This window comes from Pistacia vera, unplaced genomic scaffold, assembly GCF_008641045.1.
Source record: "Pistacia vera cultivar Batoury unplaced genomic scaffold, PisVer_v2 Contig820, whole genome shotgun sequence".
In the NCBI taxonomy this organism is placed as follows: Eukaryota; Viridiplantae; Streptophyta; class Magnoliopsida; order Sapindales; family Anacardiaceae; genus Pistacia; species Pistacia vera.
Window position 1 is genome coordinate 907,089 of NW_022196691.1, and position 26,109 is coordinate 933,197.

The 26,109-nt window shown below is 34.6% G+C and overlaps 1 protein-coding gene and 3 pseudogenes across 1 annotated transcript; 1 reads left to right on the top strand and 3 right to left on the bottom strand.

Annotated features, from left to right (window-relative positions):
- Window positions 1-1,817: 1,817 nt before the first annotated feature.
- LOC116117760 lies at window positions 1,818-3,837 on the bottom strand (annotated as a pseudogene).
- Window positions 3,838-6,185: 2,348 nt separating this feature from the next.
- LOC116117761 lies at window positions 6,186-8,145 on the top strand (annotated as a pseudogene).
- Window positions 8,146-12,688: 4,543 nt separating this feature from the next.
- Window positions 12,689-15,215, bottom strand: LOC116117727 (annotated as a pseudogene).
- Window positions 15,216-18,525: 3,310 nt separating this feature from the next.
- LOC116117726 (heat shock cognate 70 kDa protein-like) lies at window positions 18,526-21,849 on the bottom strand. The gene is made up of 3 exons (XM_031403740.1): window positions 21,604-21,849; window positions 19,670-21,334; window positions 18,526-19,529 (listed from the first exon to the last, which is right to left on the bottom strand). Exons 1-3 carry the CDS (start codon window positions 21,815-21,817, stop codon window positions 18,814-18,816), a joined length of 2,595 nt encoding a protein of 864 aa, XP_031259600.1. The 5' UTR covers window positions 21,818-21,849; the 3' UTR covers window positions 18,526-18,813.
- Window positions 21,850-26,109: the final 4,260 nt, after the last annotated feature.

The window sequence follows — 26,109 nt, forward strand, 5'->3', positions numbered from 1 at the left end:
TGATAAAAATATATTAGATACAAATGAATTAAAATATTTTCAAAAATAGTTTTCGAATATAATCTTCAAAAATAATTAAAAATCGTTTTTATAAATTTTTTATTTTATTATCTAAAAACATTTTTTTTAATATCATATTAATACATTGTCTAATATTAAGAATATTAAAATACATCTCAAACAAAGCAAAAAAATTTGAATTTTTTTTTAATCATAGATAAAACATACCCTGAAATATCAACAGTTGAAGGTCTCTTGAGGAACCTCTTCAAAACCCAAGGCCTTCAATAATTCCAGGACTGTTTGTTACCCTGAAATATCAACAGTGAAAGGTTTCTCGAGAAGTGTTCAGAGGATGAAACGTTTTCATGAAAGTGTATTCAAGTAATATAAGAGTTATCACCAGACTTTATTTCTTTCCACCGTAAAATCATTAGTCATTGACTCATTTTATTTTCTAAGTTCAGGCCCCTCCTCGTCATACCATTAATTTCTAGTTTTATTTTCTTTTAATACATTGTTCATCACTTTTAAATCCACTATCCCTTTCTTCTTTCTTTTCGTACTGAAAAATCTTAGAATTTTACTATGTTTTATTAATATTAACACTATCACGCAATATTTTCGAATTAATAACTAAAAATGCAGAAAACTATCGTTTTCAAAATTCATTAATTCTACATATTGTCAACTAATATATTATAGTATTTCACTTGAAAATTTCTAGCATCCAATTGGTCAAGCCTAAAACTAGTCGACTTGGCAACTAATTAATTCACAACAAAACTCTTGCAAGCTCAATAAAATCAAATCAAGTCAAGCAAGCAGCTGCAATTTCATTAAAGAGAAATCAAGGTTACAAGTAGGGTCCATATTGAGCTCTTCATATCTGGCGCGACAAATGTTTTGAGTAGAAGTAAATACCAATCAATCTGAATAGTAGTCTCAGTTGTGAGTGAAAGAGTCCTCTTCGCTCTCTCCCAGGCAGTTCTTAATCTCCAAGATTAAGGATTTCCACTAATATGTTGCTTATATTTTCACTTAAATTCCTTTACAAAGTGATTTACCATGTTGTTATCAAAATCTTCACCACCAAGATGGGTGTCTCCAACAATTGCCTTCACTTTGAAGATATCATTATCACTGCTAAGCATGGACACACCAAGATAAAAAGGACAGGAGTCTCTCTTGTCGAGACCATAAGCAGTGGGTTCATTGATGATTTTCATAACATTTAGTCCAGCAATTTCTGGCATCAAGTTGGTCGGCAAATTACTAAATATGGAATATATTATTTCAACAAGATGTTTCAGAGTAGTCAAAAATGTAACTTGATATAATTTAATAATAATATAAATTGATGAAATGATAGATATCAATATTTTAAAACAAAATTTTAATTTCAAATCAATATTTCTGTCATATAATTATAAACAAAAATTGACATATTTAAAACAAACTCTCCAAGACGAACAAAAGAATAATATTTAAAAAGGTTATAAAAGAATAATATTTAAAAAGGTTATACTAATTGTTTATACTATAAAGTCTGTTTTATTATTATTATTTTTTCATTTCAAACAATCACAGCGAGTAACTTTCCATTTTCATATTTTTAAAATATTTACTTTCAGACAAATATACAAATGTATATTTATTTTTCACATTTTCAACTCCTAAAAATTCAGAACATTCATAAAAAAAACATACGGTTATCTAACTAACATAAGTTTATCAAAGCTCATAAACTGGCCGAGTACAAAAGATGAGTAGATGACAAAACAATACTTTAGGCCCCAAATAAAAAAGGCTCAATTCTGGAAACTATCAGTGGAACATTGATTCTTCAGTGAATCTCCTACGCTTTCACATATTTCTAATAATGGGATTGTAGATTCTCTCAAGCTCCTTCATCTTGTACCGGTAAATATCTGCCTCAAGAAGTTCCTCGGTGTCATCGAGCCACTCGATGGCAAGCCCAACAGCTTCCTCTATCTTCTTCATGTCAGTTGAGTCAAGTTGCGAACTGAAATTCTTTTCATATTTGACTCTGTTACGAATTCCGTAGACAAAATTCTCCAAGGCACACCTGGCATCGGCCTTCTTCTTGTACTCCTCATCTTCAGCCTTGTACTTCCCAGCATCCTCAATCATCCGCATAAGCTCAACCTTGGACAGCCTCCCCTTCTCATTGGTGATAGTGATATTTTTTATCCGGCCAGTGGTTTTATCCTCAGCTGTGACATTCAAGATTCCATTAGCATCAATATCAAAGCAGAGCTTCACCTTAGAAACCAATCTGGGAGCGGGGGGTATGCCAGAGAAGTAGAAACTGCCCAACAGGTTGTTATCTCTAGTTCTTGGTCTCTCACCCTCATAAACCTTAAAATCAATGGCAGTTTGGTAGTCGTCGTCGGTGGTGAATATCTTTTCCTTCTTAGTGGGAATTGCGGTGTTTCTAGGGATTATAACAGACATATCGCTACCCTTGATTTCTATGCAAGGGATAGAGGGATAACGTCCAAGAGAATAAGATCTCACCTTCTTATTACCCTGACCTCAATAAAAGAGCCTGAATAGCAGCACCGTAGCAACTGCCTCATCTGCGTTAATGTCCTTGCAAAGTGTCTTTCCATTGAAAAAATCTTGCAATACTGCTGCACTTTCGGAATCCTTGTAGAACCACCAACAAGGACTACATCATGGACACTCTTTTTGTCATCATCCGCACATTCAAGCATGTCTCAAACGCGCCAAACACTTCTGAAGAGATCCATATTGGCTCCTCAATTGGCGCGACTAATATTTGAATAGAAGTCAATACCATTAAAGAAACAATCAATCGAATAGTAGTCTCAGTCGTGAATGAAAGAGTCCTCTTCGCCCTCTCACAAGAAGTTCTAATCTTTGAAGAGCTCGAGGATTTCCACTAATATCTTGTTTGTATTTTCGCTTAAACTCCTTTACAAAGTGATTTACCATGTTGTTATCAAAATCTCCACCACCAAGATGGGTGTCTCCAGCGGTTGCCTTCACTTTAAAGATATCATTATCAATGGTAAGCAAAGACACATCAAAAGTACCACCACCAAGATCAAAAATCAATATATTTCTTTCCCCATAACTGGAGTCCTTCTTGTCGAGACCATAAGCAATGGCTGCAGCAGTGGGTTCATTGATGATTTTCATAACATTTAGTCCAGCAATTTCACCAGCAACCTTGGTGGCTTGACGTTGGGAGTCATTGAAATAAGCAGGAACAGTGATAACTGCATTCTTCACCGTTGTACCATGATAATCTTCGGCAACCTGCCGCATCTTGGAAAGTACCATAGAAGAGACAAACTCAGGAGCCAACTGCTTCTCTTCACCTTTGTTGTTAATCAGAATCATTGGCTTTCCATCATCAGTAGCAACAACCTTGAAAGGCCATAATTGCATATCTCTTTGGACTGACTCATCTTCGAATCTTCTTCCAATCAACCTTTTTGCATCTACAATGATTAACATGTATCGTAGAATGAAACATTATAACTAAATGAAGGTCAATTTCAAGTACATTTCCCTACCAAAAATAAAACTATTTAATGAAATCAAACCAGAGAACGTATAAAAATACTTACCGTAAACGGTGTTACAGGGATTCATGTCAACCTGGTTCTTTGCAGGCTCACCGATAAAACGTTCCTTATCAGTAAACGCCACACAAGATGGTGTCGTCCTGTTGCCTTGTTCATTGGCTATGATCTCAACTCTGTCATTCTTCCATACTGCCACGCAAGAGTATGTAGTCCCTAGATCAATTCCGATTGCAGGTCCCTCTTCCTCTGTAGCCATTATTTCTAAAAATTTGCTCTTTAATGAGAAGAAAATTAAGAAGAAATTAGAACGTCAAAGAAATTTGTATGTGTGAATAACTATGTAATTCTGTTTAAGTGACGGGCTCAATATACATAGATATTAGTACATTACTTCTTGATTAAGTGCTGCTTTTAAGTGTATCCATAAAAAATAATTAAAGCGACTGTGTTGAGAAATCGAAGGGTTAAAGACACCTTATTTCCGAAGGGATTCTACGTTGAGTAATACTACATGTACAAACTAATTATACAACTAATAATACAAACTATTCCCTATAAACTAACGTGACAACCTTACATGTTTAACACATCATCTCCTCTAAGTTTTTAAATTTATTTTAATTTAAAATCATCAAATCACATTAAAACACATTAGTTCGTGAAAGTGAATTTGTATAAATAGTTTGTACATATTCTTATTCCTTTACCGAGAAGAATTATTACACTACATATTTATCAAGCAATATTATAATTAATTTAATATTATATGGTATTTGTGTCATATATATATATATATATATATATATATGAAAGAAATGAACCTCACTCATGTTTAAACTGCATAGATACATTGCCCTGTAATTGGAAAGCGAATTCTTATACGGCGACTCTGATACAGCAACTTCAGCCACCTTCCAACGATGGTAGCCGGTTGGCGGCATTTAATGGGTGGTTATGGGTGTTTTTGTTAATTTTTAATATTTTATTAAAGAAGTGTTTAGTAAGTTAACACATGAGAGGGTATTTTTGTTAATTTTTAAAATTTACCATAATACTTTTTCAAAAATATTATCTAAAATACTAAAACAAGATAATGTGGTTTGACCAATGATAACCTTAAAAAAAAAAAAAAAAAAAATTGAATATTTTACCTAGATGGCCGTGCTCCTTGTTCTCCCAAAATCACTCCTTCCTGCAATCCATAGAAATCAAACAAAACCCAGAAAAAGCTGCATGCACACACATTTTTAGAAATAGTATCCCAAAAAGACTAGCAAATATGCAAGCCTGTCGCACACCTCCTCCAGTTTTCATAAATTTCAAACTTATCCATTCCTGTAACTCAAACCAACATACTCTTTATAGCCTACAGCAAAAACCCAATTTTACAAAATGGGTTCTTCCAAAATAAACCACAAAAACAGATACAATAATCAACAAACGCATAGTTCAAAAACTGAAACATCTAAAACAGGCAGTCAACATGCGTTACTCCAAAATGTTCATAAAAACAGAGAAAGAAAGAAAAAAAACCGAAAAAAGGCACCTTGTTTAAACGTGAACTTCTACCACTTTCGAATGTAAAAATACGATTTTTAGAGTGATTTAGCTCTGTTAAATAAAGATGGCGCCAAGAGTAAACCGTCCCGAGAGTGCGCTGTGAGAGTGAGTACGGAGATAACTTTTTCGTCGCCATTCTCTAAAGAAGACACATTTTTATAGGGTTTCATCTTTTAGACACGCGTCATTATCAAGTTGAGTCCCCAATCAATCAATCAAATCAAATCAAATCAAATGCTCTCACTCAACTCTAAGTAAAATATATGTTCTAACCCTACACGGCTACACCGGATTTCCTCGTTAACGTCTGTTAAGGTTTGCGGTCAACGATAAACGGTAGGAATTGAAAAATAGCAAATTGAGCAAATTAAAACGTTTGTTTCTTTTATGCCTAAATTGAACAAAATTTCTAATTTGGTTTAGAGTCCTTAAATTGAAAAGATTGATTGTATCCTCTTTCTTGGAATTTCATAAAAAATATTTTTATTAAGTTTATCTCTATAAAATCGGACTTTTAAATCTTTTTTATTAGATGTAGATAAAATTTAGGAATTTATTAATGCTCATCAATATCCTTTTTCCTTTTTACTATGATTATTCCTCAATTAATATAGTGCTTTTGACAATTATAGCAACATCTTGTAGAAGTAATATATTCCACATTTAAAATTTGCCTACCAATTCGATGATTTTACAAACTCTAGAATATTTTATACTTTAATAGGGTTTGATTTAAGAATAGGAATTTTAGTAGTATTAGATTTCTCTTAATAAACATGGTATATAAAGAAGGTATTCTCTAGTATCGTATAAGTGTGAGAAAAATTTCGTTAGCAAATATATTTATTGTACCGAAAAAGATTTAGGGTTTATATTTTCAATAATATTGACTCTGGGTGAGTGCGTGTTCTTTCTCTTTGTTGTTGGTTATTTGTATGATTATTTGTTTTCTTTGATATCGAAACACTTCAATAGAAATACAAAGCTATTGAAAAATACAAATCTCTTTGACGTTTTGATTTCCTATTTTCTTCTGAAGAAATTATGGCTTGGAAGGAAGAGGGACCAGCGATCGGAATTGATCTAGGGACTACATACTCATGCGTGGCTGTGTGGAAGAATGACAGAGTGGAGATCATAACCAATGATCAAGGCAACAGGACGACGCCATCTTGTGTGGCGTTTACTGAAAAGGAACGTTTTATCGGTGACCCTGCAAAGAACCAGATTCTATGAATCCCTGTAACACCGTTTACGGTAAGTATTTTTATACTTTTCTGGTTTGATTTCATTAAATAGGTTTATTTATGGTAAGAGATGTACTTGAAATTGACCTTCATTAGTTATAACGTTTCTATCTACTATACATTTAAAAATTGTAGATGCAAAAAGGTTGATTGGAAAAGATTCGAATGATGTCGTCCAAAGAGATATGCAGTTATGGCCTTTCAAGGTCGTTGCTAGTGTGATGGAAAACCAATGATTCTGATTAACACAAATGTGAAGAGAAGCAATTGGCTCCTGAGTTTGTCTCTTCTATGGTACTTTCCAAGATGCGACAGGTTGCCGAAGATTATCATGGTACAACGGTGAGAATGCAGTTATCACTGTTCCTGCTTATTTCATGACTCCCAACGAAAAGCCACCAAGGTTGCTGGTGAAATTGCTGATTAATGTTGTTAAAATCATCAATGACCCCATGCTGCAGCCATTGCTTATGGTCCGACAAAAAGAACTCCGGTTATGGGGAAAGAATATATTGATTTTTGATCTTGGTGGTGGTACTTTTGATGTGTCTTTGCTTACCATTGATAATGATCTCTTTAAAGTGAGGCAATCGCTGGAGACACCCATCTTGGTGGTGGAATTTTGATAACAACATGGTAAATCACTTTGTAAAGGAGTTTAAGCGAAAATACAAACAAAGTATTAGTGAAATCCTCGAGCTCTTCAAGATTGAAAACTTTTGTGAAGGGCGAAGAGGACTCTTTCTTCACACAACTGAGACTACTATTCAGATTGATTGTTTCTTTAATGGTATTGACTTCTATTCAAATATTAGTCGCGCCAATTTGAGGAGCTCAATCATGCATCTCTTCGGAAGTGTTTGGGGCCGGTTGAGACATGCTTGAATGATGCTGAGATGAACAAAAAGAGTGTCCATGATGTAGTCCTTGTTGGTGGTTCTACAAGGATTCCGAAAGTGCAGCAGCTATTGCAAGATTTTTTCAATGGAAAGACACTTTGCAAGGACATTAACGCAGATGAGGCAGTTGCCTACGGTGCTGCTATTCAGGCTCTTTTATTGAGTGGTCAGGGTAATAAGAAGGTGAAGGATCTTATTCTCTTGGACGTTATCCCTCTATCCCTTGGCATAGAGATCAAGGGTGGCTATATGTCTGTTATGATCCCTAGAAAGACCGCAATTCCCACTAAGATGGAAAAGATATATTTCAACTCCTACAACCAAACTACCTGGGGGATTAATGTTTATGAGGGCGAGAGACCAAGAACTAGAGATAACAACCTGTTGGGCAGTTTCAATTTATATGGCATACCTCCAGCTCCCTTTGGGGTTTCTAAGGTGAAGGTTTGCTTTGATATTGATGCTAATGGAATCTTGAATGTCTCAGCTGAGGATAAAACCACTGGCCAGATTGAAAATATCACTATCACCAATGAGAAGGGGAGGCTGTCCAAGGCTGAGCTTGTGCGGATGATTGAGGAGGTTAAGAAGTACAAGGTTGAAGATGAGGAGTACAAGAAGCAGGCTAACGCCAGGCGTGCCTTGGAGAATTTTGTCTACGGAATTCGTAACAGAGTCAAATATGAAAAGAATTTCAGTTCGCAACTTGACTCAACTGACATGAAGAAGATGGAGGAAGCCGTTGGGCTTACCATCGAGTGGCTCGATGATACCGAGGAGCTTCTTGAGGCAGATATTTACCAGTACAAGATGGAGGAGCTTAAGAGAATCTACAATCCCATTATTGGAAATATGTGAAAGCCTAGAAAATTCACTCAAGAAGCAATGTCCTTTTATAGTTTAATCCGTTATTTTGTCGAATCGATATCATTCTAATTTGATATTAAAATTCCAGCATTATAATATTATATAATCTGAATATAATGTTCGAAGTTCTTGACAATAAAGATTTTAATGCTCTAAGTATTTTCTTTCACGCTAAATGACTAATTTTATAATAGTAAAAGCTCATACGCCTTAAAAAAAATGGAAAGTTAATCCAGATGAATAAAAATTGGAATCCATCCCTTGAAGCAAATATTTAATTCATACTTGTGTATGCATAATTTGATTCTTTTATTGGGTGTAAAAAGAATTAATTGTGTATATATAAATCAATGATAAAAGAAAATATATTTATTTAGTTGTTACTTACGCGGATGTTAAGAAAGGAAAATCTGAGTTTACATATCACTTGACACATAATTAAATTGAAACCATCCAGGCCAAATTGAAGCTGCAGCTATCATGGGTTGGAGGAGATTTTAGCTGGCAGCTCTTAGAACGCCTCCTCAATGGCTTGGCCTCGGATTGAAGTGATTGAGCAGCAACCAAGATGATTGAGAGAGAGAGAGAGAGAGAGAGAGAGAGAGAGAGAGAGAGAGAGATAAACTGCTTGTATGATAATCCAATGGTTGATTTTTCAAGGAGTAAGACATACATGGGGGCAATTTCCAGGGGACCCCAATTGGTGTTTTCATGGACAACACAGGTATAGCCATTGGCCCATTGCTTCCATGGGCAAACTCATGTTTGTTATATTCTCCGAGCTTTTTAATGAAATTTTATAACAATGGTTTACCTTCAAATCTCTCTGGCGGTGCTGAAATTGCAGTGGCATCTTACTGTTCTGAACTCATATTCCTAGCCAATCCTGTCACTAAGTATGGACAAAGTGCTGAACACAACCAATATTGAACTCCTTAGTATAACGAATCTCATATTAAAAGCATATCAAAGGGGGTCTTAAACTTATAAAGGAGGGAGTCTCTCCACCTATAAGGTTAGCTTTTTTAGTGTAAAACTCCGTCCCATAACAAGTAGTATTAAAGGATATAGTTTATGTGTGATTGTGGGTTCGAAAGTGAGGTGGACGGATAGGCAAGGGGCCTCACCTGTGACTGGATTAAGGTGGATGCATTTTTTTTCTTTTATTCATGCTAACTCAAATAATCCTGAAACTGTTATTCCATACGAATATTTTCATATTAAAATTTGAAAAAACAGTGGAATTATGGTTCGGTAAATTGTATTAGGCTAAAAAATACATTTAATTAAAAATATATAAAATCGTTCTTTAGTCATACAAAATGGATTCCAGATTCTTTCCAGCTCTTTCATGTTTTGCTTGTAATATCTGCCACAACGGGCTCGAGGTTCGAACCTGGACGGTGCGAGCCATTTGATGACCTCTTCAATGGCATCTTCAATTCTAGCTATATTCTTGTCAGCTGGGGTGAGTCTGGAATCGAAATTCTCATACTTGACAATGTTTCTGCTGTTGTAAACATAATCCTCCAAGACAAGCTTGGCGACAAACACTCTTCTTGTATTTCTCATCTTCAGCCTGGTAATTTTCAGCATCCTGAATCATCCTCTCAATGTCATCTTTTGACAAACACTTTAATGGGTCTGCTCCTCATCTTTGAAAAACTGAAAGTTTTCAAAAGGAGCGATGTTTCATACATCTTTGGATGACTTTGGAAATTATACACATCTTTTATTGTTAGTAGTTTTACTGTCAAGCAGAGGGGTAATGATCTGGAGCCAAGAAATGACAATCCATATTAAAGTCTTACAGAGATTGCAAAAATTACGAAAGCCTGTCACGTATCAAATGTTAGATTTGGAGTGTGATTGTTTTTGTTGTAGCTTTGAAAATAATCATTTTGCTTTCAAATTAACATGTCAAAACTGTTTGAAAAACTGATTATGAAATTGATTATAAGTGAAACTGATTAAAATGTAATATGATTTTATAAAGTATTTTTGAAAGCTAGGAATTATGAATTATATAATATTATGGTTTTCCCAATAAAGTTAAACAGAAATATTGGTCTTTAATTCTCTTATTCTCAAAATATTATTCTATATTATTTAATTTTTTTTAAACCCCCTAAATTTGTTAATTTAACTAAACATCCCAAAAAAAATTTAAAAATTAACAAAAACACCCAGCAACCCACATTTATCAGATTCTGGCTACCACCGCCGGAAGCTGGCTGGAATCTAGTATAATGGCGCACCACCGACTGAATCTGGCCGGTAGTACGCCGATCTAGCCTTTTTTGGTCAGATTCAAGGTGGATCTGACCAAAAAAGGCTAGATCGGCGTACCACCTGCAGATCTACAGCAAAAGATCTGGCCGTCAATAGCCAAATCTTTAGTCGTAGCCAATCGTCAACGACGGCCGTATCTTTAGCCGTCGTTGACGACCAAATGCGATTAGATATGACCGAAAAATACCATATTAGCGCACGACCGGCCAGACTCAGTCGATCGTGTGCCGATACGGTGACTCTGGCTACCCTTCGACGGTGGTGGCCGGTTGTTCGTATTTAATGGGTGGGTTGGGGGTGTTTTTGTTAATTTTAATATGTTATTATAGGGGTGTTTAGTAAATAAACAAACATATAGGGGTATTTTTGTTAATTTTCAAATCCTACATCGTAATACCCATCCAATTTTACTTTTTTCAAACTATTATTCTAAACAGTATCAGAATAATGAATCAAACGGTTAGCTTTTGAAAATTATTTTTTCTTGAAGTGATTTTAGATATGTACAATGACGAATTATAATGTATTAAATTACGAAATAATCTTATTGAAAACTATATTTTTATTATTATACATATGACACTGATTTGAATATATATATAGGTTCAATTAAGCTCAATCAAATTTCTAAAAAAATAAAAAAAGACTTTATATTATATAATATTTATAATTTTGACCCATTTAAAATTTTTAGGCCTCATTTGGATAAAGAGATTTTAAATGAATGATTTCGTTAAATACATGGATTTGGTAAAAATCCTTCATTTGGTTTTTTTTAAAAAGAAAAGTTGAAATCCATGAATTTTGGAAAATCCACCATCCTCCAAGAACCTTCATTTTCGAGGGTTTTAAAATTCCACTTGGTAGGTGCGATTTTGCCAAATCCATTAGTTTTAATAAAATGAGAGATTTTGTTAATACTTTAACACTATCCTTGTTAATAATTTAATATCCCAGTAATTATTCTTTATCTAATTAAAAGGAATGAGAACTTATTGGTGGGAGCTTTTTGTTTTTCATGAAATATTAAACCAACAACACCATTGCAAATAGTCCCTCAAGCTTATCATATATGTAGATCATTTTGCAAAGCAATGTGTCTCACAATATATAGATTGGGGACAAATTCTAGTTCTATCTTACAATTTTATCTTTGTGCTTTGCTATGTTATACATGCTTGAGATTTATATATTGTATAGTTAGATATCTCTATAAAAAGAAAAATAATAATAAACAAACACAAAAAACCAGATTGTTCTTATTCTTCACATGTTGTTATATTTTATATGTATAGATGAATATTCAAATGTTTAAACTAGAATGTGTCTTGAAGGTTGCAGGTGAGCATATCTTTGAACTTGTTGATTGTTTTTAACATGAGCAAGATGTAGCTATGAGTAGGATGAAAAGATGTGAGGAGCTGAAAAAGATTGATGACATTTCTGAATGTTGTGGCGAGGAAGATAGTCGAATGCCCATTTGAAACTGATTTCTTTTTCAGCTTAGATGATGAAGCGAAGAAGACATGTTTTGGCTCTTTTGATTCCAGATGCATGACTAGCAACTGATTATGTTTTTTTGCTACTAATTATTATGTAATGCTTAGTGTTTTGTGACACTAATATGCTACGATGAAACTTGCTAATGTTCCAGCAAGTTTCGTATGTTTTTGTACATGATGTTAGTGTATTATATTGACACTAATTTTCTATATAGGTATGGTTATATTATATGTTTTAATATAAAATTATTCAACTATTGAAGTTGTTATCAATGAATGAAGATAGTTAATAATATATTATATTAATTTGGAATTCTTTTTTTTTTTTTTTTTAAATCAAATCACAAAAAAAATCATTTACTATAATTGGACTTCTCTATCAAATGTAATTTAACTTGTATTTAATTAAATAAAAGTTGAATTTTTATTGATTTTGGATATTGAGCGTAAAGTTGAAAATTATTTATCAAATCCATAGATTCTATTCATCATACTAAACATGAGTGCACGGAAATTTGAATCAATAATTCATAGATTTTATATTTAAACCAAACAGTAAAATTTATCAAATACAAGGATTTTGAATCCATGGACTTTAAAATCCCTCAATTTAAACATCTCGCATTAATTAAAAAAAAAAAAAGAGAGAGATACAAATAGTCTTATATAATATTAGCACTCGAAACTTTCTGGATAACAACTTACAACACAATACACATCCATGAACAAGCAGAGGACCGACAGCTAATATATACTAATATCAGTCTGAGCACATGGGATTTAGGGGCCCTGCAAAAACACCGATAAGGACATGTAAAAGCAGACCCATTATCATACGAGGCTTTATGTCAATCTTGGGCCTTGCAACAGTACTTCCACCAGCTGGAGGAACGTCATCATCCATGCCTCCGCCCTTGGCAGCTCCACCACCTTTAGACATCTTACTAATAATTGGATTGCACATTTTCTCCAGCTCCTTGATTTCCTCCTCAATTTTCTTCTTGTCACTTGCTGATAGCTTGGAACCAATCTTGTCAAATATATCCTCAATAGTGTTCCTCATTTTTTTTTCACTTTCACCAGCTGGCCTTGCACCACTTCCACCAGCTGGAGGTATGCCTCCAGCACCTTGATACATCTTAACAATAATTGGATAGCAGATGCCCTCCAACTTCTTCATCTTATCCTCGAACTCGTTTGTCTCTGCAAGCTGATTGCTATCTAGCCATTCAATGGCTTCATCGACGGCGTCCTCAAGCTTTTTCTTGTCTTCTGCGGAAAGCTTGGAACCACTCTTGCTAAGGACATCCTTAACTGTGTTCCTCATGTTGTAGGCATAATTCTCCAGGGCGTTCTTGGCCTCAACCTTCCTCTTGTGCTCTTCGTCTTCTGCCTTGTACTTTTCAGCCTCCTCAACCATCTTCTCTATTTCATCCTTAGACAACCTAGCCCTATCGTTGGTGATGGTGAACTCAATGTTCCGGCCAGTTGTGTTTTCCTTAGCTGAGACATTCAAGATACCATTTTCATCAATAGCAAAACAAACATTGATCTGAGGAACACCCCTCGGGGCTGGAGGAATGCCAGTGAGCCTAAATTTTTCCAACAAGTTGTTATCCCTGGTTCTTGTTCTCTCACCCTCATAGACTTGAATCAAGACAGCAGGTTGGTTGTCTGAGTAAAAATACTTGTTCCTTCTTGGTGGGTATTGTTGAGTTTCTTGGGATCAAAACAGTCATGACCTCTCCTGCAGTTTCCAACCCAAGGGAAAGAGGGGTAACATCCAAAAGCAACAAGTCCTGCACCTTCTCGTTGCCCTCTCCAGTCAAGATGGCAGCCTGAACTGCAGCACCATATGCAACGGCCTCATCTGCGTTAATGTTCTTGCAAAGCTCCTTTCCGTTGAAGAAGTCTTGCAACAACTGTTGCACTTTTGGAATCCTAGTTGAACCACCAACAAGCACAACATCATGGACAGTGCTCTTGTCCATCTTAGCATCTCTCAAACACTTATCAACGGGCTCTATACACTTTCTAAAGAGATCCATGTTAAGCTCCTCAAATCTGGCACGAGTAATGGTTGAATAGAAATCAATACCCTCATACAAAGAATCAATCTCGATTGTTGTCTGAGCAGTAGATGAAAGGATCCTCTTAGCTTTCTCACAAGCTGTCCTTAATCTCCTAAGAGCTCTGCGGTTTTCACTAATATCCTTCTTGCTCTTTCTTTTAAAGTCCTCAACAAAGTAATTCACCATCCTACTATCAAAATCTTCACCGCCAAGATGAGTGTCTCCAGCAGCAGTGGCGGATTTACTTAATGACGAGTGGGGACCACGGCCCCCACTCAAACTTTAAAAAACTTCGACGGTATAAATATTTATATTTAGTTGTATTTTACCCCATATAAGACTTTGACATTTTGTCCCCACAAATTTTTTTTGTTTATTTTTTGCCCCCATCGAGTGAAATTCCTGGATCCGCCACTGTCCAGCAGTGGCCTTGACATCAAAGATACCCCCTTCAATAATAGTAAGCAAAGATACATCAAAAGTACCGCCACCCAGATCAAAAATCAACACATTCTTTTCACCAACGCCGGCGGCCTTGTTGTCAAGACCATAAGCAATGGCAGCGGCAGTGGGTTCACTGATTATACGCATAACATTGAGTCCAGCAATAAAACCGGCATTCTTAGTGGCTTGACGCTGGGAGTCATTGAAGTAAGCTGGAATGGTAACAACTGCGTTGCTAACAGTTGAGCCAAGGTACGTCTCAGCAATCTCACGCATCTTACTGAGAACCATAGAAGAGATTTCCTCAGCAGCAAACAACTTCTCTTCACCCTTGTGATTAACAAAAATCATGGGCTTGTCTCCAGGTCCGGAAATGACTTTGAATGGCCAAAGCTTGATATCACTCTGAACTGACGCGTCACTGTATCTCCTACCAATCAACCTCTTGGCATCTACAATAATAAACCAGTATTCAGTTAAAAGTCATTATAATCAACCAAAAAAGCAAAACCATAGCTGATGGTAAAGAATGCTTACCAAATACAGTGTTAGTTGGGTTCATAGCAATTTGGTTCTTAGCACTGTAACCAATCAAACGCTCTGTATCAGTGAACGCAACGTAAGACGGTGTGGTTCTGTTCCCTTGATCATTGGCTATGATCTCCACTCTGCCGTGCTGCCACACGCCCACGCACGAGTACGTAGTGCCCAGATCGATACCGATCGCTCGTCCCTCTCCTTTTCGGGCCATTCTGACGAAACAATATTGTGATAAATTTAAATTCTTTGAAAGAAACGAAAGAAAAGAGATTTGTTGTTCGTAATGGTTCAGTAGGCTACTGTTGCATTTATATAATTGCGTTGGGAGATTCGTTTTCGAATGTTTTGTAGTGTCTGACTGTCTGAGGAATTTTCGACCGTCGATTGGAGGCTAATGGACGTCTTAGATATGTTGTTGACTATCTTAATTTCTTCATCATGCTCCAGACGTCACACAGGGTAATGGGAGATTCGTATCTGAATATGTATATTTTTTATTCTATGAGTGAAAATTAATTCTTTATTATAAATTTCTTTTAAAAATTATAATATAAATTATTCGTGAATTTTCAAGATTGCTTTAGTGGTTTTTTTTTTTTTTTTTTTAATATGTGTTAGATGAATTATTTTGTCTTTTTATTATCCGTATCAGTACAATTACAGAAATTACTCTTTCCACTTTTACCTATTGTCAATTGTGAGGGGGCAGAGTGTATATATATATATATATATATTGGTAAACAATGTGTATGAGTCAAGCACCATAACCCTCGCTTACTTTTTGAGCCAGCCACAGTTTTCAACAGTTGAACACTAACGGTGATCGGTGAATTAGTTTATAGGTCGGCGAATATATGGAGGATTAAAGTATGTAAACAATTATTCATTAAAATGGATTGAAAGAATCTTGAATTATTTAATTCCATCTGAAATTCTGGAAAACGGCCACGTATAAAAGAATTTAAAAAAATAATGGACTAAACTAAACTCTATTTATATTTGAGACATAAATTATTTAAAAATGATTTGTTAAGACGTCTTTGAGTAGAATGAAATGCTTATGAGATAATACAACTTTTATATTTGAATTGACATGACAACTGCCTAACAACAAAGTTTAACATATTCATTAAATCGGATTGAGAGAATTGAATTATATATATATGAACTCATTTCCCTTTACAATATTCTAAATATATTCTTTCTACATATCAAAGAATATTGTGATCCTCTTGACTTATCAGGTATGAACTGATCAAGGATTTTATTTAGTTCCCTTTATTATATTTTTAAATTTGTGGATAATGGCCACATATAGAAAATAAATACAAAAGTAAAACCAATTATAAACTGATAAGAGTAGTGGTTCAACACTTGAACTATGCTTTGGCGTGGGTTTTTCATATTCTCATTTATATCCTTGTTTCTATAAATATATTCTACATATTATACAACCTTAGCCATCACAAACATGGTTGCCAAATCGCGTATCATATCGTGTATCAAAAACCTAATTTTTTTAATCATGTATCGTGTATCGTATCGTATCATAGGATACGTCTTTTTTAAAAAAATTAATAAAATAATCAAAATTTTTAAAAAATTAATATAATTCCCAAGATTAATTAAAAAAATTTGTGGTATTATTGACTTTAAATTATGGTATTACATAATCAAAATTAATCATAAAATTAAGAATTTATATTATTTTCTCTCAACCATTCATATCATTTCTAAGATCAATGTCAATATTTATATCTCTACTTATATTATTATTATCATGTAAAATAGGTAACACATATTCCTCTTTACTTTCTCCATGCAAAATGGGTAAATTTAGACAGGTTTTAATGAATCGGGTTAGGTGACCCAGTTTCGACCCAAAAATTTTTTTGGGCCTTTGGCCTAAATTAATAAAGTTGTATCGATCTATATCGATATTTTTAAGGATACGAATGTATACGTATCGTATCGTAGGATATATATCAACGTATCGAAAGGTTTAGGATACACTTTCTAATACGTATCGTTAGCGACCTGTATCGAATCGTATCTTATGATACGTATCAGGTATCATAGGATACTAACAACCATGATCACAAATATTATCAAAGTATTTTCCTTATAATCTCCTACTATTGTGTTATGATCAAATCAGAATAAATTGAGATTATAAATAAAGATAAATTATAAGTTCAAAAAAGTAAAAGTTAACATCTTTAAACTGATACAAGTACTTACCATAAAACAGTGTTCATTGGGTTCGTGGGCACCTAGTTCTTCTACGTTGGTGAACGCCACATATGATGGAGTTGTACGGTTGCCTTGTCCATTGAGTACGTTGTCTCCAGATCTATTCCGATCGTCGGTCCATATGTATTTTCATCCATTGTCTCTAAGAATTTTTGCCTTCAGAGAACTGCCTACTGGGCTACTGGTTAAAATATAAGCCCCACTCTATTGTGGGCTACTGGGCTCGTTTCCTCCATTGTCTTAAACTAACTAATGCGGTCTTGATAATAAAGGAGAGCAAGAGAATTGTCTTTATAAATATTTGGGCAACGACAAATTGTTAAATTTCTAGTTGAATGGTTCAGTGATAGATATCCTAAAAAGTTCAATTTTAATCACACTAAAATTAATCAATTTTAATTAATATTATATGATTTACAAGATGCTATCTATGTCTAGAATTTTCACGTCCGACTTTCAAGCCCATCAGAAATTGGGCTCTCAATTCCAACAATCCAACAGGGTTGGTGTCTGTTCCGTGCAAGCCCATAAGGCCAAATCAACAGCTTTGAACGACCCAATGCCAATGAACGGGCCGCCCATTTGGCCCGAAAAAATTCTGGTATAAATCCCTCTTTTTCATCTCTGCTTTGGTGTGAAAGCAAGCACAAACAATGAACTACAAAGGCAAGATAAGTGGACCCCCACCACCATATTCATCTCCTTAAAATCAATTTAAACTAAGCAACTTAATTTAATTAGAGGCATGTGAGTTGAACACTACTCCTAAATAAATATTTTGGAATCTCCCTTGAGAATCTTCATGCGCAATGCACGTGAGCCACTGTTGAAGAACATATTATTGGACATTAGTTACATCCCATATGTATTAGAATTTGTTGCCTTGAGAATAAAAGATGTATCAGGAGACTTATAGTTATGGTACCATCATGGTATTGTTAACATGATACCATAACTTATTTCATACATATAAAGTACTAATTGTATTTAATAATTATTAATCATAACCAACTTCAAAAAGATAAAAGAGAAAAATTAAGATGTATTATAAATTTATTAGATGATGGTATAAATGATGTACCACTATGGTATTCTATAATTTTATTTTCGTATTAATATAAATCATCATTAATCGATTTTCTTGTAAAGTTAAATAATAGCTATACAATTTTTTTTATAATGCATGAAGAGGTAAAATATATAACACGATTAATGCAAAATCTACAACCTTCTCTCACAACCTTCAACGTGATAATTCGTCGTTGTTCAATTTGTAAAGTGAGTTTTACCTACTCATTTACGAGCTAACTGATGATGAACTACCTACCAAACTGAAGTTTGTGAGAGGAAACTGTAAAATAACACACATTCACACATTTATTAACATGTTAATTGTTAAATAAGGAAACATACAACAAACATTAACTCTAAAGGGTCACAACCTATGGCACAAAGCAAAGCACATAACACGAAGGAGAGGCTTGACAAAACAAATGTAAAAGGATACAACATCAAGCTGAAGAGGCTTGACAAATGACAACTGACACAAAACAATATCAGTTAATGAACTGACCGACAAAGAGACCGATGCCTGGGCCTAGAAGAGTACTCCCCAACACTTTCAAGAACATAGTCACTATCTTGTAAAACTTGTCGCATTTCACTCTTTTTCGTTTCAGGACACCTTTAATATCCCCACCATTCAGTTTCTCCATTAACATTTGTGTCGAGCAATGGACGTGAAAATTATATTTCTTGCATGCGGAGACATAGGACCACCCACAGTTGCCGGTTACACTACCTTCAAGCCGCTTATGATTGCACCAAATGCACTTTGATGATAACTTCTTATGACGATCATGAAGCTTAAACTCAATACCCTCAACCTCAAAATTAAGTGGAAGGTTGAAACAACATGGATGAAAATTGCACTTATTCTCTTCACAGTAGTACACAAAACCATTTGCAGGTGTTGCACATGCCTCACAGTATTTGTGACACACTCTACAACCAGGACGGCAGTTCCCAGGAAGTTCACGGTAAAATATGAAGGGGGATTTTCCAAAGAATTCATGGTGGAGAAGAGGTCTGGTTTCCTTGCAGTCTTTATGAAGATCAAATTTGCATTGCTCACATCTGTGTCTTAATCCAGACCCTGGCATCTTGCAGCCATGGCAAATGTATTTTTTATTGTTTTCCAGCTCTATGAGTTCATGATGATGATCCGGGTGGCCGGAATGAGCTGCCATAATTATGCTTTCTAAATGGTCACCTGGTACGACGAGGGAATTGAGATGAAAAATTAATACAAATAAAAGACATATGGATGTTGAACGAAGATGGAAGTCTACAACAGAATGGAAGATGGACAAAAATTCAAATAACTGTAGCCAATATTGTTAATCTTGGTACCTTTACCACCGAAAAGAGACAGACGAGGGTCACCATTCATGGCTCCTAAAAAGTCAGCTTCCGTAAGAATAAAGACTCTCTCAAGCTCTCCTTTTTTTTTCTTGAACTCATCTATCTCGGAAAGTTGGTTGAAATCAACACTTTGAATGGCCGCGTTAATGGCACTGTCAATTTTCCTCTTAGTAGCTGGGGTCAGATTTGAACAGTCTTGGACATTATCTTTCATGGTATAGGAAAACATTTGCAAGTCAGTCTTGGCCTTAATCTTCTTCTTCGTCACTTCATCTTCAGCCTTGTACTTTAAAGTATCCTGCACCATTTTCTCTATTTCTTCCTTAGACAACCTACCCTTGTCATTGGTGATTGTTATATTGTTCTTCTGGCCGGTTGTTTTGTCCTCAGCTGAGACAATCAAGATACCGTTTCTATCAATAGAAAAGCAGACACTGATCCGAGGAACGCCCTTTTGAGCTGGGGGAATACCAGAGAGCTGAAATTTTCCCAGCAAATTGTTATCCCTAGTTCTTGTTCTTTCACCCTCGTAAACTTGTATCAAGACACCAGGTTGGTTGTCTGAGTTGGTCGTGAAAGTTTGCTCCTTCTTAATGGGAAATGTCGTGTTCCTTGGGATCAAAACAGTCATGACACCACATGCTGTTTCCAATCCAAGGGACAAAGGGGTAACGTCCAAGAGAACCAGATCCTGTACCTTCTCACTTGCCAAGATGGCAGCCTGAACGGTAGCACCGTAGGCAACAGCCTCATCTGGATTAATGTTCTTGCAAAGGTTCTTTCCGTCGAACAAGTCCTTCAGCAGTTGTTGTATCTTGGGAATCCTCGTAGAACCACCAACAAGAACGATATCGTCGACGCTACTCTTGTCCATCTTAGCTTCCATTAAACACTTCTCCACCAAATCTGTACACTTCTTGAAGAGATCCTTGTTGAGGTCCTCAAATTTGGGACGAGTAATTGTTGAATAAAAATCGATACCCTCATGCAATAAGTCAATCTCAATTGAAGTCTGAGTAGTTGACGAGAGAATCCTCTTTGCTTTCTCACAAGCAGTTCTCAATCTCTGTAGAGCTCTTGGATTACCACTCATATCTTTGTTGTTCTTTCTATTAAACTCCTCAACAAAGTGATGCACCATTTTTTTATCGAAATCCTCACCACCAAGATGAGCTTCGCCCGCAATGCCCTTCACAGTAAAGTTACCATCAGAAATGGAGACCAGAGACACATCAACAGTACCACCACCCAAATCAAAAATCAACACGTTGCTTTCACCATTACTAGTAGACTTCTTATCGAGACCATAAGCAATGGCAGCAGCAGTAGGCTCGTTAATGATTTGCATAACATTGAGGCCGGCAATTACACCAGCATCCTTGGTGGCCTGACGCTGAGAGTCATTGAAATAAGCTGGAACAGTTATAACTACATCCTCCACAGTAGAACCGTAATAATCCTCAGCAATTTTACGCATTTTGGTGAGCACCATAGAGGAGATTTCTTCACATGCCAGCTGCTTTTCTTCACCCTTGTGGGTAACCACAACCATTGGCTTGTTATCTGCACCGGCGATAACCTTGAATGGCCAATACTTGATATCACTCTGGACTGATGGATCATCGAATCTCCTTCCAATAAGCCTCTTTGCATCTAGATTAGTAGATAGATAAACACTCAGTTAATACACACAGCTCTTTAGACTCTTTGCACAAAGACGGACTTATTTATAAAAAAATAAAAAATAAAAAATAAAATCCAACAATCAGCGGTTTACGATTCTCAACCTGGAAAAATATATTCAGTAGTACTTTTGCATTTGATTCTCTGTGAACAATATAACAATGATCTTATAAAAAGAAAAGGTCCATGTTTCTTCAAGTAGATGAAAACCCAACTAAGTGAAGGTAAAAGACGCTTACCATAAATGGTGTTTCTAGGGTTCATGTTTGTTTGGCTTTTGGCAGCGTCCCCAACAAGACGCTCTTGTTCATTGAATGCCACATAAGAGGGCGTGGTCTTGTTCCCTTGATCATTGTGTATGATCTCTACTTTGCCATCCTCCCATATACCGACACATGAATAGGTAGTCCCTAGATCGATTCCGATCACCGGTCTGTATCTTTCTCTGGCCATTCTTATGCTAGAGATAATAAGAAAGAATTGACTTCTGTAGTGAATTGAAAGGAAAGCATGCATTAACGGAATCTAGCTTGTATATATCTAAGTCGCTGTTTTGACTTGTCTAACTTATTAATTTGGACGTGGTCGTTACGCCTTATCTAATGCATAATATAAAAAAGGTGTATTTGTAAACATACACTTTGAGACGCAACCTCTAGAAAATTTTGGTCTTTCTAGAAATGAAAAAGACATGAAACCCCCACCATTTCCACAACAATTAATTAATGGCCTCAACATGACTTTTAAGCCAGCCACATTTTTCAACAGTTGAAAACTAACGATGAATTAGTTTACAGCTTGGCGAATGCGTTTTCAATATTTGAGACATAAATTATTAAAAAAGGATTTGTTAAGACGTCTTTGAGTAAAATGAATTGCTAGTGAGATAATACAACTTTTAAATTTGAATTGACATGACAACTGCCTAACAACTTAGTTTAACGTATTATTATTGGATTAAGAGAACTGAAATAACTATAACATAAGTATAAATGAACTAATTTCCCTCTACAATATTCAATATATTCTTTATACATGCCAAGAATATTGTAATCCTCTTGACTTATCAGGTATGAACTGAGAAAGGATTTTATTTAATTCCCTTTATTATATTTTTAAATTTGTGGATATTGGCCACGTATAGAAAATAAATACAAAAGTAAAACCAATTATAAACTGATAAGAGTAGTGGTTGAACTGTGCTTTGGCATGGGTTTTTCATATTCTCATTTATATCCTTGTTTCTATAAATATATTCTGCATATTATACAGCCTTGGCCATCACAAATATTATCATAAGTATCTTCCCGGCCTTATAATCTCCTACTATTGTGTTATGATCAAATCATAATAAATTGAGATTATAAATAAAGATAAATTATAAGTTAAAAAAAAAAAAAAAGAGTAAAAAGTTAACATCTTTAAACCGATTCAAGTACTTACCATAAAGGGTGTGTTTGGTTGGGGGTTATATGAGATTACTAAGGTAATGTCACCTTATATTTTTTTATTACCATATTTGGTTGTTAAATGATATAAGATTCCGATAATCTTCTAATATTAATAATAGTTACTGTTGGTAATATTGGTGGTAATCTAATAGCCTCCATTTTTATAGGTATTTTAAGATTATTTGGTTATCATATTTTTGTTATTTTTTTATCCTTTATTAATAAAATTTTAGGACAATAATGTCCTTGTTTTAAATTTCACAAAAATACCAATTGACTATTTTATTATTATATATAAAGTTTTTAGGACATAAATACCCCTGAATTATACAAAATAACCCAAGGGTGGTCTAGCCATCACCGATGGCGGTGATGGAATGGCGCACGATCTGGCCGATCGTGCGCCAATAAGGCTCTTGAACTCAACAGGTATAAATAGGGAGTTCCTTTTTACAAAATTGAGATCAGACACTTTAAATTTAATAAAGAAAACAACAAAAACATACTACTAGAAAAAGACTGAGTTGATATTCTCTAAGAATATTTAGAACACTAAGTACCTGTAAATCAGATCGCAGTGTACGACCTCTTGTAATCTTGACTAATAACCAAGAACTCACTAATATATAAGAAAACAGTGAATATATGAATCGCTTTAAGTATCCGAATCATTATAAAAACCTTTATTGTTTCATTTATCTTACGTCTTTGTTTGCTACTATAAGAATAATACTTCATTTAACTCTCATAATCATTCACATATAATTTTTAGAACTTTTCTAATACTTTACATATATAAATTTATTAGTGTTAAAATCAAGCATCAATGGTATACAAAACACCACTAAAAAAAAATAATGGAATAAAAACTTGTCTTAGACTAAATATAAATGCGCTGATAATGACATTATAGTGGTAGGCGGTGGGTATCGTCAAAGAGTCACTAAAGATATTAACGAAGCAACTTCCATGTGAATCCAAAAGTTAGGCCTTGAAATTTGATACATTTGATTGTACTATGTCATCAATTATAAGTTAAAAGAAGCCAAAAAGAAAAAAGGGATCTATTAATCCTACACATATATTATTTTGATATAATATTTTTTATATAATATTACATGAAATAATATAATTTGATAAAAGTTTAATTTTAANGCTTTTTTCATATTCTCATTTATATCCTTGTTCCTATTAATATATTCTGCATATTATACAGCCTTGGCCATCACAAATATTATCATAAGTATCTTCCCGGCCTTATAATCTCCTACTATTGTGTTATGATCAAATCATAATAAATTGAGATTATAAATAAAGATAAATTATAAGTTAAAAAAAGAGAGTAAAAAGTTAACATCTTTAAATAGATACAAGTACTTACCATAAATGATGTGTTTGGTTAGAGGTTATATGAGATTACTAAAGTAATGTTATCTTATATTATTTTATTACCACGTTTGGTTGTTAAGTAATATAAGATTCTGATAATCTTCCAATACCAATAATAGTTACTGTTGGTAATATTAAAGGTAATTTAATAGTCTCCATTTTCATAAGTTTTTCAAGATTATTTGGTTATCATACTTTTATTATAATTTTACTCCTTATTAATAAAATTTTAGGACAATAATGCCCTTGTTTTAAAAACAATTCACAAAAATACCAATTGACTATTTTATTCTTATATACAAAGTTTTTAACACATAAATATCTTTGAATTATACAAAATTACCCAATGGTGGTGGCACCACTGACGGCGATGATGGAATGTCGCACGACTGGCCATATCTAGCCGACCGTGCACTGATAAGGCTGTTTTCGACCATGAATCTGTGATCCATGGCTAGAAACAGCCAGATCTAGCCTTTCACAACTAGATATCTAGCCTTGAAAGGTCTGATCTTTGGCTGTGAAACAACCATCGTTTCATAGCCACTTTCATTGTCGTAGCGGTGGTAACAGGCCGCAGGCACTAGCTTGGGGTAGGTGAGGATATTTTTGTTAAGTTTTAAGTTTTTTTTATTGGAGGGTGTTTTAACTAAATCTGAAATGTAAAGGGTTAAAAAGTTATTTAAAAAATAATATTATATTAATATTTAAAAAAGAGGATAATTTAGTAAATTATATAATATATCTACTAATTTATTCCTCACAACCAAACATATTAATATAATATACCCATCAATTTATTCCAAAACACATCTCTCTAGACATTCCCAATAGAAAAATGATATCCTTACAAAGACAATACAAAGAGGGCTATAAAGTGATGCCAACAAAATGGAAAAAACAAAAAAAAAAAAAAAAAAAAAAAAAAAAAACATGAAAAAAGAGAAAGAGATAAATCATGAAGATCAAGGATAGCAATTATCTTTGTATGCCCCGTTTGTATTTATCTTTATAAGACTAGTATTGCTTTTCCCAATAATCTTCAAAATTAATATATCTTTCCATTAATATAACATTTCTAATAATATAACACCACATAAGACGGAGTTGTACGGTTGCCTTGTTCATTGCATATGATCTCTACCCTCTCATGCTTCCACCCAGCAACGCATGAGTACGTTGTCTCCANAAAAAAAAAACATGAAAAAAGAGAAAGAGATAAATCATGAAGATCAAGGATAGCAATTATCTTTGTATGCCCCGTTTGTATTTATCTTTATAAGACTAGTATTGCTTTTCCCAATAATCTTCAAAATTAATATATCTTTCCATTAATATAACATTTCTAATAATATAACACCACATAAGACGGAGTTGTACGGTTGCCTTGTTCATTGCATATGATCTCTACCCTCTCATGCTTCCACCCAGCAACGCATGAGTACGTTGTCTCCATGTCCATTCTGATCACTGGTCCATTTGTATTTTCATCCATTGTCTCTAAGAATTTTTGCCTTAAGAGCAATGTTCTGAAATCCGAACAAGACGAAGAGGATAGTCAGAAGGGCTTGGCTGATGGACTTGTTAGAGTTAAGAGTGAAAATCAATCGAATCAGCCTAGGAGTTTCAAGCTTAGCTCGTCTTTCCTGCTATGATTCCAAACATAGTAACTGTTTAACGGAATGAAAGAGCCTACGAACCTCTGCCGTTGCAGGTACTTTCTTTATTCATGCTAAAGACGGATTGGTTAGATCGATCCGACCGGGTTTTGAAGAGAAAGGTGGTTTACACACTAACAAAAACCGCTTTTAATAATCAGATCGTTTTAAACCGCCAATAAACCGCTTGTCAAATCGGCGGTCCAAGCGGACCAGCCAAAGACCAGTTCAACTAAAATAACCCTAA

What these genes read in the sequence shown, in the direction of transcription:
- LOC116117726 (XM_031403740.1), bottom strand. Translation starts at nt 21,817, where the DNA reads ATGGCCAGAGAAAGATACAGACCGGTGATCGGAATCGATCTAGGGACT. An exon ending in CCCTAGAAACACCATTTATG is followed by an intron (nt 21,335 to 21,603) that starts GTAAGCGTCTTT and finishes CTACTAATCTAG; the next exon opens with ATGCAAAGAGGCTTATTGGA. An exon ending in GTCTCTTTTCGGTGGTAAAG is followed by an intron (nt 19,530 to 19,669) that starts GTACCAAGATTA and finishes TCGTCGTACCAG; the next exon opens with GTGACCATTTAGAAAGCATA.